The sequence below is a fragment of the Phascolarctos cinereus genome, unplaced genomic scaffold (assembly GCF_003287225.1).
Source record: "Phascolarctos cinereus isolate Bilbo 61053 unplaced genomic scaffold, phaCin_HiC Scaffold_4;HRSCAF=312, whole genome shotgun sequence".
NCBI classification, from domain to species: Eukaryota; Metazoa; Chordata; class Mammalia; order Diprotodontia; family Phascolarctidae; genus Phascolarctos; species Phascolarctos cinereus.
In genome coordinates, this window is record NW_027555847.1 from 299,044,922 (window position 1) to 299,062,372 (window position 17,451).

The window sequence follows — 17,451 nt, forward strand, 5'->3', positions numbered from 1 at the left end:
TTCACAAACCTGACTTCAGTTCAAATTTATTCTAATTAACAATTAGGCACTGAATATCCCTTTTCATTTCACAGATTTTTTTTCCCAGTATATTAAGTACATATTTCTAAGTGTACACAGAAGCAAAAGGTTTTATTCCTGGCTCTGCCATAATGATATTAAAAATTTTTTTAATTTTAGAGTTCAAAGGAACTTCAGATATCCCCTAATTTTACACATTGTAAAACTGAAGCCCACAGAATATACAATACCTGCTCAGGGTCAAAAAAGTGATTAATGTTGGAATGAAGAACAGAACTCACAGATCTAGATTTCCAAATTCAGGAGTCTTTTCTCTACTTGATGCTTCCATGCTTCTAAATTAACTTATTTCAATTAACAAAAATGAATTTTCTCTTCCTTCTACCTACCCTCAATGTTGAAAAAGAAAAAAAAAGCAAAACCCTTTTTAACAAATACACAGTCAAGCAAAATAATTTCCAACACTGAATATGTGCAAAAAATATGTCTCATTCTATACCCTCAGTAATTCTGTACCCTCTCTCTGTCAGGAAGTGGGAAGCATGCTTTGTTATCAGTTCTCTGGAATTATGATTGGTAGTTCCACTGGATCAGAATTCTTAAGTTTTTAAAGTTATTTGTTTTTACAGTGTTGTTACTGTATAAATTATCTCCCTGGTTCTGCTCATTTCACTGCATTGATTCATATAAGTCTTCCCAGGGTTTCTCTGACATTGTCCTTTACACAATTTTTTTTACAGTACAAAAGTATTCCATTACATTTATATACCATAATTTGTTCAGTTATTCTCCAATGGATGGGCACCTTCTTTAGTTACCATATGTACATATGGGTCCTTTCCTGCTTTCTTGTTCTTTTTTTTTTTAATATAGATTACTATTTTATTCTGTTTCCATTCAGTCAATACTTAGTAGGTACGTAATAGGTAAAGACCGTAGGCTAAGTGCCAGAGATACAAAGATGAATAAAAGTATGCCCCTACCTTCCAGACACTTAGTAGCAAACCTGGGTTTCCAGCTTTCTTTCATTTCTTTTGGACATGGACCCAGTAGTGTTATCCTTGGGTTAATCCAATATATGTCCAATATGGTAATTTTTGAGGCATAGTCACAAATTGCTTTCTCAAATGGCTGTTTAATTCATAGCTCCACTGAGAATGCATTTATGTGCCTCCTTTCCTGTAGCTCCTCCAGTATTTGCCATTTTCCTTCTTTATCAACTTTACCAATCTGATGGGTGTGAGGTAGAACCTCAGAATTGGTTTAATTTACATTTCTTAAATGCCAAGTGATTTGGAATTTTTCACATATGGCTGTTGATAGCTTGGATTTCTACCTTTCAAAACTGTCCATTCATATCCCCTGAACATTTGGCAGTTAAGGAATAGCTCTTATTCTTACTACTTTGAGATACTTATCAGCAAAACTTACCATAAAGGTTTTCCCCTCCTCCAAGATTCCATATATTCTGTCACCATCCCATACATTTGAATTGTTTATAAAGTTTAATTAACAGCCAACTTAATTTAGTTAACAGCCAACTTTGTCATAAATTGAGCTTCATTTCCAAAGACTTTATTAATCAAATTATCACTGTACCTTTCTTTAGATAGATGAAAAGCCCAAAATAACTCTAATAATGATCTGTTTGGAATTTCACTGATCCAGATGAAGGAAGATCCAGAAAATCAGAACAGAGATAAACACTGAAAATATGTTGCAAAAAACCAGGGATACCAAGACCTAGTGAGACAAATAGCCTCTTTGAGAATCCAGAGTCATCTATACTCCTGGAATCCCCTTGCTTCATAAACCCTGAGTATCCTCAGTTTCTCCCCCAATCACCCAACATCCACTCAATTCCAGAGTTCTGTCAATGTGACTTCAGCAAAGTCTGTAGAATTTATCTCTTCCTTTCCAAATCCATGGATACTACCCTAGTTCTGGACCCCATTACAGTCTTTCACACACATCATGGTAAAAACTAGCTTCCTCATCTCCAATCTCTCCATTCTTCCCATCCATTGTACACATCCTGGGCATTAGGGTCCCAGACCAAATGTCCTATTATAGGAACCCTGGCTCTGTGGGATTACAGAGCAATGACCTTGTGATTTTAGGGGATTGTTTATCCAGATCTCAGGAGTCACCTTCTACCCCAATGACAAAATATTTCCTCCTTAGTCAAACTTAAAGAGCTTGTGGGCTAAAGGAAACAAAACCTCTAACAAACCTTTATCATCTCTCACTTCCTTTAAGTATGGGCATAGCTTGATCTGGGAAAGAGCTGCCCCAGAAGATCCCAGTCTCTCTATTAGAAAGGGCAACTGGAAGCAAGTTTAAGTAAGCAAACCTCAGTTCTTTGGGAGCAATCCTAGCCATTGCCCCCATACAGCATGTGTCACCTATCCTTTCTGATACCCTCCTTCTGTTTTTTTATTTGGTTTTTTTTTAAGCAATTGGGGTTAAGTGACTTGCCCAAGGTCACACAGCTAGTAAATGTCAAGTGTCTGAGGCCAGATTTGAACTCAGGTCCTCCTGACTCCAAGGCTGAAGGCATCCACTGAGCCACTTCACTGCCCCTAATTCTAAGCTTCTTGAAGTCACGGATCATACCTCTTGGATCTCTGTAGCCTCCTCATAGAATCACTTTCTAATGGTGTTTTAATATTGTACTCGACATTAGCTGAATACATGAGATCAACACAAAAGTGGAGTCATGTTTTGTTTTGCTTTGAACTATAAACATTTATTAGGAATCAAGCCATGATAATGAACTTCAAACAGCTATGTTTTAAAAAATTAAACATGCTGGCTATAATGTTTCCCATGATTACGAAGTGCATGTAACATTAAGATGTATTACTTTCTCCTTCATTCCTTAGCTTTTCTAAGCCTTTCTGATGGAAGAAAAAGAAAAGCATACGCATTTTTAATACTAATGGAATAGGATATTTCTATGTGCCTTCATCATCATGTTTTAATGATGGTATGTTTGAAAATACAAGGATGATATTGATTCGTCTAACTATTACAATGAAAGAAAAAACTAAGATCAATACACTATGACTAAACTAGCTGTTCAGAAGCCTTTAGGTATTTATGAAGGCACTCATAGCTCCCCTTTAATTATCACTGGAAGAATAAAGTGCTTATCACAGTCAATAACCACAAATGATGGTCAATTGAAGATCTGCAGAAACCGAAGAGTTTGTTTCTGTGGCCTTAAATCCAAGCTATAGTTCATACATTCAAATAGTTACTGAATGCCTATTTTCAAGAAAGACTTTGACAGTGCTAGGTACTTAGAGGGATATAAGAATAAGACAGAATTCCTGACCATGGAGAAGCTTAAAGCTCGATAGAAGACATAGATCTCAAATAAGCCTAATGGACACACCAAAAAGAAATACATTTACCCAACAAGTAGAGACAAAATTCCTTCAGTAATTGATAGAAATAATTATACTGTAACCATTCAAGTTTCAACCTACAAGTTATAAAAACCTGAGAGATGTTTTATTGCAAAAGCAATCAGCACTTCTCACAAGAAGATATGCTAAACTAAAAATAGGAAAAGAAAAAAAAAAGAAAAAAGTTATAAACTAACAAGAATGATCTTTTTCTGAATTTTTTGTATCAAGGCCCAGAATAAAAAAATTTCATCAATATTCAAGTGATAATTACCCAAGATAGGGATCCTTCAATTTTTCCTAGTAAGGAATGATCATTGATGTACCTGTAGAATTATATCTGCACCCATAAAGACTCCATTTTAAAATGATAAACGTAAATGGAACTTATAATTAATCATAAATCTGGCACTCAATGTTCACAGCCAGTGGTAACAACAAATCTCATGTAGTTACTAAAGAAGAGAGAAATGAAAATAGATACAGCAGCACAGACTTGGAATAGGAAGACAGGGTAGATGGAAAGGGGAAAGGAGAAGAAGAGAAAGAATAGTGTAGAGGACAGAAGTTAAAGGACAGGAAAGAAGGGCTGTCACCCTTCCATTTAGATGAGGCAAGTTCTAGGACAACACAACATGTTTTTTTACCTGTCTCAGAAATGAGAGGTTTAGGAAATTGAGAGGGAGACAAATATGTCCCTCATTTTCTCTTTTCTGGGCCAAGTGCGCTGTAGTTCACCAAACCTCATAGACATCTCTACTTACGAGACTATTTCTCATACTTCTACGGCAGATGGTCTGGTAGAAGAAAGATGACACCTGTAGACTATAAGGTTCTATGAACAGAAATAGTAAGAGTAGAAGGCCCCAAGTGGTTATAAATTCACAGTGGAGAACCTAAAAGGTCTAAGGAAAAGGAACAACCTCTGCTGATCTAAGCAACCAGTGCAAGTGTGGCATAGATTCGATTATCCCAGGTCTCTGGGGTCTCTAGAATTCTGTCCTGAGATACTGTAGAAGGCCATGAAGACCAAGTATTCACAATCTGAGTTTGAGTTCCAGGGGGGAACCTAGGCCTGGGAAATGATGCCAGTGAAGGAGCACAAGCTGCAAGACCAAGGAGCACCTACCAAAAAAGCAGCAGACAGCAGACCTGGCATAAAGCTCCACTCCAAACTAGAGAGATGAGCAAACTAAAGAAAACACTGATCAAGATTTAAAAAAAAAAATTCACTGCAGATCTAGAGATCCATCCACCTTCCCCCCCAAATAAGGAGATAGTAATTACATAAAAAGTCCAATCAGAAAATCAAAGGAAAAAATAGATTTGTCATAAGAAATAGCTAGAAGAAATGAAGCAACAAAATGGAATAAAAGCTCTGGAGGAGAGAACTAGAATGGGAATAAACAGCTTAGAAGAGAAAGTGGCAAACTTTACCCAAGTAATGGACTCCCTGAAAACTAGACATCAATCAATTAAAAAGAAATCAATAAGTTCATGAGATGGTAAGAAAGAATCCTTTAGTCACATCCTGAGAGAAAAGCAGAAGTCCCAGGAATGTCATAGCAAAATCTAGAGCACCAGTTTCAAAGAAAAAAATTATTATAGATAGCACTCAGAAAGCAGCAGTTCAAGTAACAAGGAACCACAGACAGGATCACACAAAACCCGGCAGATTCTAGGGAAAGAAAGGAGAAGGAGTAATGCCAAGCACTATACTAAGTGATTTACAAATATTATCCCTTTGATCTTTTAAAAAAAACCCTATAACATAAGTTCCATTATTATCTCCAGTATGTATTCAAGGAAACTGAGGCAAAAAGAAGTTAAGTTACACAGCTATTAAGTGTCTGAGGCTTTATTTGAAATCAGTTCTTCCTGACTCCAGGCCAGGCATTCAATCTACTGTCCTATTAGTTACCTCAGGTCCTACTAAAAATAAGGGGAGATTTTGGAATGCTATGCTTCAAAAGATGAAAAATATAGGCTTACAATCAACAGTAAGTTATTCTGCAAAGCTGAGTATAATCCTATAATGGAAAAAATGAATTTTTTATGGAATAGAGGTCATTCAAACCTTTGTGATGAAAAGACTAGAGCTGAATAGGAATTCTAAAAGACAAATACAAGAGTCTAGACTCTAGAGAAATCTAGAAAAACAAATTTGAGCAGTTGGAAGGGGCTGCATGGTGACATATGTTAATAGTCTAATGGGGAGAAAAAACAACTATGCATTTAGAATTTTAATGTTTTAAAAGGGTATTGAGACAATTAAATCAGAAAAACAGAGGTCCTGGGACTGTATTCCTTCTCAGGGTTTGAAGAGGGTAAAGAGAAGGAAGGGGTAAAAGGAATACACTTGTGTGGAAAGAAAGAAGAAAAGGACGAGACTTGCTGTTTTTCATAACTGGAATGGATGAGAAATGTATGCAAAAACCTGGAGGAATGGATGGAAAGAGTGGATTTCAAATGAACATTACTCTTTATTTGAAACAGGCAAAGGAGGGTTGAACACAAACACACTCACATTCATAGAGTTTGGGGAAGAAATACACTTAACTCAAAAAGTAAACAAGAAAAGTTGGGAAGAAGATTAAGAGGGAGGATAGTACTAAGGAGGGAATTTGTTGTAGTTCGGTTGTGTCTAAATCTTCGTGACCCCCACTGGGGCTTTTCTTAGCAAAGATACTGGAGTAGTTTGCCATTTCCTTCTCCAGATCACTTTAGAGACAAGGAAAATGAGGCAAACAGGGTTAAGTGACTTGCCCAGGGTCACACAGCTAGTAAGTGTCTGAGGCCAGATTTGAACTCCAGTATTCCTAATGACTCTAGGCCCGGCACTCCATCTACTGCACCACCTAGCTACCCCTATGAGGACAGAATACCAGGAAAAAAAAACCACAAAAAACTTCCTAATCTTGAAGAGGGTGCTGGATTAAAAGGGGAACAAGAAAAAAGAAAAGAACTCATCCCTTAGATGGGAGTGGCTCATCAGTTGTGGAATGACTGAAGAAACTATGGCATGTGAATGTAATAGAATAATTAGTGTGCTGTAAGAAATTACTAAAGAGATGAATGCTGAAAATCCCAAATAGTACTTATTATGATACAGTAAAGTGCACAGAACTGGGAGAACAGTTTATACAAGGACAACAACACTGTCAAGAAATATAAGTTTGAAAGACACAAGAACTCTGATCAATTCAATAACCAACTATGTCTCCAGAGCAGCTATGACAAAGCAGGTTACCCACACCTCCTGATGGAGAGGTGATGGATTCAAGGAGAAGAAAGAGATGATATATTCTTGGACATGACCCTGTCTGGATTAGTTTTGCTTGGCTATGAGTATTTGTTAAAAGGGTATTTTTTTCCTTTCCTTTTTTTTATTTATTTGGGGAAATGTGGATAGGAAGAAGGTGGGTAATTAGCAAGAGTGATGCCAAAAAAAAATCCCAAGAGGATCACTGAAAAATTTTAAAAGGCACCGAAAAGAATAAAAGGAAGTTAAGAGGGAGACACAGACAAGCAGGACCATTTTGACAATAACATGTAGAATTTACCATATAATTTTTAAAAAGCAGTATGAAACTGAGATTCATGGCTTATTCATAATTCTTCTTCATCCTGCTGTGTATATGGAAATGCTCTCTTTTCATAAAAAAAAAAGGTTGGTTTTTTTTTAAAGATAAGATAGGGAAGGAAATCATGGAGGTCACTTGAAAAAGATCACATTAGTAAAGTAGTTCATAGGTGGAATTTAAGGAGAAATTTGGCAAAATTTGGGAGAAACTCAGGAAAATTTAACCACCACTTTGAAGTTTTGATACTGCTCCAGATTCTATTTCTGGCATGAAAAAAGAACTAGGCCTCCATTTCTATATCTTTAAGATGAAGGAGTAGTACTAGATGTTCTCTGACATCCTTTCCAATGCTATATCTATAATCTTCATATCCTATCATAAATAAGGAAGACATAAAAAGATGAAGAATCAAGTAGGATTAGGCATTTGAACCTGAAGAAGAAAACACAAGAAAAAGGAGGCATTTACAAAACCAGGTAAGTAAGAAAAGCTCATTGAAAGTATAGCAAGATTGATAAAGTGTATTGGTGGGTAGACAAATTGGTTGAAACAGGTTGGGGTAAATACGAGGCTAAAGGGGAAGGAAATATGGCTGTGGAGCTGTTGAAACTAAGGAAAGGAAGTTGAATGGGACTGTCAAATCATTAAGAGCTGATCTTTGGCTATAAAAGTTTTAACCAGGCACTTAGAGTTGTGATATCAACACTGACAAATAGTTGCATGTTTTTTAAACGATGAAAATCTCAACCATTATGGAAAGCAGAGAAAATTTTACAATGACTTGTATCAAGAGAGCTGTATACATTTCCGCCACAGTTGACTGACTATCCTTTATGTTCCAAATGTAGGCTAATCTTCTTCCTTCCTGGAGAAAGTTAAATGTATCTGAAGAATGTTTCACCATAATTCAGATTGTTAGGGATAATGAAGTGTTTCTAAATGAACTCAAAGGGGGTAAAAGAGGCATCCAAGGCACAGAGCAGGAGATTTGATCTTTGTCAGAACACTGCAAAGTTGAAGTACTCTCTAAAGAGAAGGGAATGGGAAGAAGACAGCTGTAACAAAATTAGAGCTTAAAAAAAGATTTGGGACTCTTCTGAAGAGGAGGGAGATAAATGGTCTAAGAAGAAAGAATCCTTCAAATAATTATACAGTAGAACCAAAGAAGCTATCTAGTAAGGAAAGTAAGGAAAATATCTAGTAAGGGCCAAAGGAAGAAGAGAACAATAGTCATTGGTGATTCCCTGCTCAAGGACACTGAAGCAATGATTTGTCAACCTAACAACAAGAGCGAGATTAGTTGCCTTCCCAGGGCATGTATCCAAGCAATTACAGAGAATGACCAGATTCATCAAAATGGATGACAACTACCCACTACTGGTGATTCACACTGGCACAAATGACATTGCCAGAAGGAACCTAAAAAGTTCTGCCAACAATCATAAAATCTTGGTGGGGGGGAAGAAAACAAAAAAACTGAAGACCACTGCAATGCAAGATATATTTTTCTCATTGTTGCCCACTGAAGTAAAGGGATACAAAAAAGGAAAAACTAATTTGGAAAATGAACAACTGGCTAAGAAAGCGGTAGCTGAGACTGGAATTTGGAGTTCCAGATCACAGCTTAAAATTCAGAGATAACAGATTCCTGGCCTTGGATTCAGGAACAAAGGATAATCAGAATGTTCTAGGTGTCCTTGCAAATTCAATTCAATTCAATAAAAATTTATTAACTAACTACTACGTGCCAGGTACTCTGCTAACTGCTGGGAACACAAATAAGAAAAAAGAAGAGAGTCTCTGCCCTCAAAGAGATTACAATGTAACGGAGGAAGACAAATCAAAAAAGGAAGATCTGCTAGGTGGTACCCAGCACTGGAACAATGTTTCATGGAGTCAAAACAAGCAGAGCTGCTGATAGACAATGCTTTTGAACTAGTTTATTGTTCTACCCTCCATTCTTTCAATCAGAGAGGGAAGAGGCAACTGAGGGAGCTGAGAGAGTGTTGAGGATCAAAAACTGAGACAACTTGCCCAATGATGAGATTTCAGGTGATCAGCTTATCCTGGAGGAGGAATGATGTTCCATGGAGTCAAAACCAAATAGAGTCACTGATGGAAAAGGATGAATTTAATCAAAAGGGCTTTAAACCAAAAATGGACAAGGAGACAGAAAGAGAAGGCTGCCTCTGAAAATCCCTCAAGTTATCCCAAATCAATATCTACCAAAAAGGAGCGGAATACCTATTGAAATATCTAGAAATTCTTGAACAGAATCCAAGAAAGAAGTAGTAGTAAAACCCATGGCCTATGCACACATTAGCAAAAAGAATTAGACGCAAGGAGGTAAATTTGACCTCAGAGGTATTAATGAGACTTTACAGATTAAAGTTTATGACAGGGACCATAGGCCCTGAATGGACACAGTCAAAAATATTCAAAAGAAAAAAGATAAGATAAAGATGGAGAGATGCATATTAAGAGAATATGCTTACGTGGGGAAATCCAGAACTAGATGGAGGAAGCATGATGGAAATTATTTCAGTGAAGGTCAAAAGAAGAAAAAAATAAATTTTATCACTGAAGTATGCTACAGTTTGGGCAGCCAGCTAACACAGTGGATAGAGTGCCATGCCTAGAGTCAGGAAGATCTGAATTAAAATCCAGCCTCAAGCACCTACTACCTGTGTCACCTTGGGCAAGTCACTTAACCCTGTTTACCTCAGTTTCCTTATCTGAAAAATGAGCTGGCGGAGGAAATGGCAAACCACTCCAGTATCTTACCCAAGAAAACCCCAAACAGGATCATTTCAGTCAGTCACGACTGAAGGGACTCAACAACAACATTCTATAGACCACTGAGGGGAAAGGGAACTAGATGAAGAGTTTGGCAACTCGATCTCAAGCCTGGCACAAAAGAATGATACAGCAGAATCAGGAGACTTTAATTATCCAGACCTTTCCTAAAGCGCTCTCTCTCTCTCTGCCAAAAGCATAGTGATAACGTTTTCACTTAGTGATAAGTTCATCCTTTTTAATAATGGAAGAAACAAAAAGAAGGAATTCTGTATCGGATCTGATTCTCACTAACCAGAAGGAACTTGGTGCTGGGGTGGGAATGATGTAAACCTCAGGAAGAAGTGGCCATCCCTCCTAGAGTTTATGAGTGAAAGGAAATCTGGGGACAATCTGAGATGCACTCCAGATGTTGAAAAAATAATTTTAAAAGCTCTGGAGGAAAGAAGTAGGATCCCATGGATTAAGATGTCACCAGGGAAGAATTCATCCCAGAAGGATAAGAGATGCTCAAGACACAAAGGGAAACAATTCCAAAAATGAGAAGGAAATAAGTGTTTTCTCAAGATCGCTATGAATACACAAGGAACTCACCTACCAACTTAGATTTTAAAAGAACTATACAGAAGATTGAAGCAAGGGCACGTAACAGAGGATGAATGTAAAAGTGTGGTGGAACGGTGTTTGAAATTATAAAGCTCAAAATGAGCTAAAGCTGGCAATTAAAAAGGTATTTAAAATAGCTATAGTGGAGGGAGAAAAGGAATAAAAAAAAAGAGATACAGACTTTGTTTGGGAAGGTTGGCACTACAAAAGCAGAGCTCAATTGTTACTTTGCTTTTTTTGTCTACCAAGAAGAATGACCTTGAGAGTGGAAATCACAGAATAAAATAAAGAGGAACTGAAACACAAAATGAATGAGGAGTAAGACAGCACCTACAATGCCCTTGATGAATTCAAGTCATCTGGCCCAGATGAACTCAAGTAATGAAAGAACCAGCTGATGTGACTGATGAGATTTCCAAAACTAAAGAAAGGTACCCCAATATTGGGAAAGGGAAAATAACCTGGACTTTGAAAATGGGAAGAGAATAGAGACTACAAACTATAAGCCCTGAGCTTGACTACTTTGAGAAAAGTCATTAAAAAGATAGTGTCGGGGGCAGCTAGGTGGCGCAGTGGATAGAGTACCGGCCTTGGAGTCGGGAGGACCTGAGTTCAAATCCTCTAAGTGTCAAACACTTGACACTTACTAGCTCTGTGACCCTGGGCAAGTCACTTAACCCCAATTGCCTAAAAAAAAAATTAAAAAAGATAGGGTCTAAAATCCAAAAAAAGAAAGTAGTGATGACAAAGAACCAACATGGCTTCACTGAGATCAAATCACTAAACTAATCAATGAAGGGAAGGCTAAGGATACATTTTACCTTGATTTTTGCCAAGCTTTTGATAAAGTAGAGGCAGTGTGTCCCAGTAGGTAAGAGAGCTGGCCTTGGGGCCAAACAGACCTCTATTTAAGTCCTGCCTCCAACAAATAGATCTAGTGATCCCTGACAAGTCACTCAATCGCTCAGTACCCTTAGGAACCCTCTCTCTTAAACTGTAAATTGCAGGAAAGGTGCCACTGACTTATAATAAAGGGAGTCTCTTCACCTGGGAATTTCCAATAGCAGTGGAATCACAGGTCCAGTGCTTATTCTTTTAATAAAGTATCTCTTAATATTTTTGTGGAGAAGGTAGAATAATCATATAATTAACTATATTCAGAATAGGTTAAATGGTCAGACTTAAAGAAGAATTTTTAATGAATTGTCAATGTGGCAATAATAATGGTTCCTCCAGAAATCTGTTCTTTGCCCTATGGCAGTTAACATTTTTATAAATGACTTGCATAAAGGAATAAATAGCACACTCATCAAACTGGCAGAAGACACAGTTTGTAAAGATAACTAACACAATGGATGACAGAGTTGGGATCCAAAAGAATCCTGACAGACCAAAACACTTGCTAAATCTAATAAGATGAAATTCAACATGAATAAATGTAAAGTCTTACATGTACATACAAGAAAAAAATATCAATTTCATAAGTATAAGAGAGTAAGGTACAGTTAGACCATATATTGTCTGAAAAAGATCTGGAGTTTTAGGTGAACTACAATTTTAATATGAGTTGGCAACACAATGTACAACCAAAAAGTTAATGTGATCCTAGATGCCAATGATGGACAAAACTCTAGGAATAGGGATATAAGGGTCCCACTGTATTCTGCCCACATCAGACTTTGCCTGCAGTGAACCCAATTCTGGGTGCCATGGTTGAAGGAGGATACTGACAAACAGGAGGGTTTTCAGAAAAGAGCAACTAGCATAGTGAACAGCCTCCAGTTCATATCATATGAAAACCAGTTGAAGGAACGGGGCATGTACAACTTGGAGAAGAGAAGACTCTGGGAGAACATGATAGCTAGTTTCAAGTGTCTGAAGGACCACCATGGATGTGGAGGAGGAATCTGATTGTTGTGTTGCCAGAGCAAAAAACCAGGAACAATGGACAGGAGCTGAAAAAAATGCATATTCAGGCTTGATGTCAGGAAAAAAATCTTATTAATTAGGACTGTTCAGGAGTGGCATGAGCAATCTCAAGAGGTGGGGGGTCTTTAAGAAAAGGTCAGATTGGGAATTGAGAATTCCTTTTGCAGATGGCTGATGAAGACCCCTCCAACTATCAAATCCTATGATTCTGTAAGTTTTGCCTTTCCTGGAGCTAGGATCTGTTATACTGTGAACATGGAGATCAATTAGTATCTTGCAGAACCCCTGGATCTACAAAGTTCACCGCTAAGAAGATCAATAAATAAGATGTTTAATTTTGTTTTCTATAAAACAAACATTTTAAAACAAACTAGAATTTTATAATTGAAACATACAGGTATGCATTATTATCTCCAGTATTATGACTTCTTAAAGCTATCTAACGTGTATTGGTGGCCTTGCATATAACCGGTTATCTTCCCTTCTAGGCCAACAAATTAAAGCTACAATGGTATATATGAGAAGATATCTCAGATGACTCTTCTGCAGTGGCTCAGGGTTCCTACTTAACTAGTATTTGTTAACATTCTGAGGACTTTTTGACATATGAGGATTATGAAAATCAATTAAAATGTATTAAGGCAGCAGTTATACATGACTATGTGATAAACGCTACTCATGGAGACTACAAAAACAGAGTCCTTACATCCAAAGAAATTACTCTCAAGTTAATAGTCCTGTGAATGTACATGTAAAGAGCATTAATTGATGTTGACGATGCTTTTCATAAATAAAGATAATCCTGATTTGTTATAAGTAAGCTATGTACTTTTCAACAAATGTACAATTCAACAAATATTTACTCATTATATCATTTCCCCTGGCTCTGTCACAACCTCTCTGGGTCTTAGCTTCCTCATCTGTAAAACAAGATGATTTCCAAAATCCCTTATAGTTCCAACGTGCTATGATTGTAAGCTACTTTTATCAAATATTTCATCTTACTGAAGTAACAGAGCAATCAGGGACAGTGTCAAAAATGCTATTCTAGTGACCTGCACTATTGAAAGTTTAAACACCACCTATCCAGGTAAATCAGAGCAAGAGAAAAGTAAGCTTCAGAGGCAGCTAGGTGGTGCAGTGGATAGAGCACCAGTCCTGGAGTCAGGAGGACCTGAGTTCAAATCCAGCCTCAGACACATAACACTCACTAGCTGTGTGACTCTGGGCAAGTCATTTAATCCCAACTGCCTCACCCCCCATCCTCCCCACCCCCCCAAAAAAAAGTAAGCTTAAAAAAACCAGCCAACATTATCTTCTCTGGAGATACAGAAAAAAATGTGCTATTTCTATAGATTTACATTTGAATTCTATCCAATGTGCATTAATTGAGCACCATCTTTGTACTTTAGCACTGTTACATCAATAAACACAAAAAATCATCACAAACACACACACACCTTGTTTTTCTTCCTCTGTGTCCATAAAATAAGGTGTTCTTTTCATGGTTGCTCTGAACTCCTGTTTTAGGGCCAACATGTACTCTTCTGCTTCTCCAGCTTTCAGAGGCACTGGCTTATAATCTGTGTCCTATGTCATTAAAAAGGGAGAGAGCAAAAGTATTTTTTAAAAGAACATACACATGTGTATACACATATATACAACACACACACATACAGTCATTTTTTATTCCATTAAGTCTCCTTTTCATTTCAACAGAGGAAACTAGATGGCACACTGGACAAAGCTCTGGTGCTAGAGCCAGGAAGACCTGATTTCAAATCCAGCCTCAAATACTTATTACTTGTGTGACCCTGAGCAAGTCAGTTAACCTCTGCCTGCCTCAGTTTCCCCATCTGTAAAATGGGGATAATAATAGCACCTATCTTCCAGGGCTGTTGTGAGGACCAAATAAGATAACATAAGATGCTGTGCAAAACATAAACCTTCATATAAATGTTAGCTATTTTCAAGCTTTGGGCATGCTCATTAATTTGGTGGGAGAAGTAATTCATTTGGACCCCTACTCTATTTTACGCATTATTAATCAGTTTGCTATGATTCCATAGGGGTAGTGATTATAAGTTTGGTATATTGGGTCCAAGAGCTGTGAACTGCCGATTGTAAGTTCACTTGCTTAATCATAGAAAGCTAACTAGAGGCCCTCCACCCTTGTTTTTCCTTGTTATGATGACCAAGCCCAACATGGCCGAGGTGTCTCAACTACATGGAAAGTCCCTCAACTTATTTTTGTACCTCCAGACCATTCTCTCTTGTCCAGTACGAGCAGATAGGCCATCTTATGACCACTCAGTCAATGGTGATGCCCCGTGCTTCACCCAACCTGAGACCCCTCTCCTTTGCCCCCCACTAACAGACCATTTCAAGCTGATGCATCATTTTTTGGCCTGCAAAGCAAGATCTATCAACCAAAGGGATCCTGTACTTTGTATAGCCTCTTAAGAATGTTTAGGCACCAAATCTGGTAACAAGCCTTACAAAAATAAAGCCCTAGAAGAAGGGGGTATCTCAGATCATGAGGAAGATCTGAGGTCCACTTCATTAGTCCAATTGGCTCAGAGCTCTGCCTCAGTCTCTTTTATTGTAGGTTGGACAATTATAATTCCAACATTGTGATACCACGCTAACTTGCAAAAGAAAATAAATTAGATAATTAGTTAAACTAGTATATTTAGGAACAAAAATAAAATTTTATATATACAAGATAGAGTATATAAGTAAAAGTACAGCTCTCCTCCCCCCTGCCCCCCAAAAAAACATGGTTGTCATATATAACAATTTGAATGCAACTTGACAAGCAGAACTATAAAATTGATTATGATTTGGAAATACTTGTATTAGCAAAGAGTAAAACATGTAGACGTGTAAAGGATACAATCCTTATATTTCAGTACTATTTGGATCCTTAATTGAATCCTCTACCAACCTTCCCCACATATTTAAAAATAATGCATTTTAAGAAAGGCAGTGTGGCATAGTAGATGGAGGAATAGGTCTTTTAGTTAGCAAGACTTGGGTTTGTCCTCTGCCACCTTCTACCTTGTTACCACAGACAAGTCAACTAACCTCCTAGAGTCCCAGTTAACTCTCAAGACTATAAAATTATAGACAAGTTGCTCATCTGCACTGGTGGAGGTAGTTTCTATACCAGTAATTCCCCAAGTAATGAAATCATATTTCTAGACCAAAAGAAGGCTGTCTAGAAACTGAAATCGGTTGAGAGGGAACAAATGAACTAATTCAACAAAAGTAAGAAAGCTAAACTGGAATCTCTTCCAATATTATATGAGTTCTAACTTGGGAGTCCACGAACTTAAAAAAAAATTAATAAGCGCATTTCAAATATGAATGATTCCCTTTGCAATCCTATGCATTTTGTTTTATGGTAAAGAACACGTGCATAAGGAGAATGGAAATAATCAGTATTAATAAATTATCTATGAATATTGAACCTTAGGAAGGTCTGAAACCTGATCCAAAAGAGTAGAATGGCATGCTGGGATACTTACAGGATATAGTGGTGGAGGTTTCAATACCACATCAGGTAACTTTTCACCTCTAGCAAAACCAATAGCCTCAATGTTAAAGGTAAAAGAAGCACGTCCTCGTCCTTTGTTTCCAGCCATTAGAATTCTTACACTATAAAAAACAGACAGCCAAATCCCAAAGGACAGTATGTTAGGAATAAAAAATAAAATGACACCCTTTAATTTGAAAAAGATTCATATCCCCCTTATTCAATTATAAATGTGTCACTTGAGTCAGGGACTATCTCTTCAAAAAAGATTTACTGAAGCACCTACCATGTTCAAGTCACTGAGTTAGACATTAGAGGTTACCAAAAAGACATTACTGCCCTAAAATAGCATGCTTTAGGGAGAGGAGAAGGCAGGGAAGGAGAGGTGAACAGATATGAAAATCAGGTCTCTTAACCATGAAAACAACATATACAATGACTACAACCCTGTAAATGAAAAAGAAAAACAAAACAACAACTACAAAAGAAGCTAAACACTTGATAATTAAAATCATTTAACTTGGTCCTGGAGAGGAGTTAAGAAAGTTTGCCTTTTTCCCTTGCAGAGGCAGGGGACTACAAGTGTAGGATTTTTTTTAGTAGAATAGAAAAAAAAAAGACTGCACACTAAACCGCAAATCTCTTATGAACAACTTGCTTTTTCCTTTTTAATATATAATAAAATTATCATGTAAATTTTTCCCTCCTCCCCAACCTAGAGATGGCTACCACTAGACACAAATACGTCTATGTATGTAAAAACTTTGTACATATACTTATGTATATGTATACTTCTACTTATCAGTTTTTTTTTCAGGATGCAGATAGCATCTTCCTTCATAGGTCCTTTGTAGTTAGTTTGGGCATTTATAATAGCCAAAATGACTTGGTTGCTCCAAATTGTTCTTAAAACAATATTGCTGCTAAATGTATACAATGTTCTCTTGGTTCTGCTCATTTCGCTCTTCATTATTTCATGCAAGTCTTTCCATGTTTTTCTAAGATCATCGAACTCATAATATCTTATATCAGAGTAGTATTCCATCACAATCATTATACCACAACCTTTTCAGCCATTCCCCAAATGATAGGCATTTTCACAATTTCTGGTTCTTTGCCACCACAAAGAGAACTGCTATAGTATTTTAGAAAATATAGGTTCTTTTCCTTTCTCCCTAATCATATTGGGACATGCACTTAATAGCAGTATTGCTGGGTCAAAGGGTATAGACAGTTTAATAACTCTTTGGGCATAATTCCAGATTGCTCTCTGAAATAGTTGAATCACTTCACAGTTCCACCAACAGTGAATCAGTGTCCCAATTTTTCCATATCCCTTCCAATATTTGTCACTTTCCCCCATCATTTTAGTCAATCTGATACATGTAAAATGATATTTCAAAGTTGTTTTAATTTGTATTTCTCTAATCAATAATGATTTAGAGCATATTTCATATGACCATAAATTGTTTTGATTTCTTTTTCAAAAAACTGCCTGTTTATATCCTTTCACCATTTATCAATTGGGGAATGACTTGTATTCTTATGGATTTTATAAAGTTCT

At 37.0% G+C, this 17,451-nt stretch overlaps 1 protein-coding gene across 3 annotated transcripts in view; it reads right to left on the reverse strand.

Moving 5' to 3' along the window:
- The window catches only part of POLR3G (RNA polymerase III subunit G), a 69,351-nt gene that overhangs the window by 31,319 nt on the left and 20,581 nt on the right, over positions 1-17,451 (reverse strand). For all 3 annotated transcript variants that reach the window (XM_078153138.1, XM_021008277.2, XM_021008284.2), the window contains exons 2-3: positions 15,880-16,009; positions 13,810-13,939 (exon numbers count right to left, since the gene is read on the reverse strand). In XM_078153138.1, coding sequence (XP_078009264.1) covers positions 13,810-13,939; positions 15,880-16,009 — 260 coding nt within the window. The remainder of the gene's footprint in view (positions 1-13,809; positions 13,940-15,879; positions 16,010-17,451) is intronic.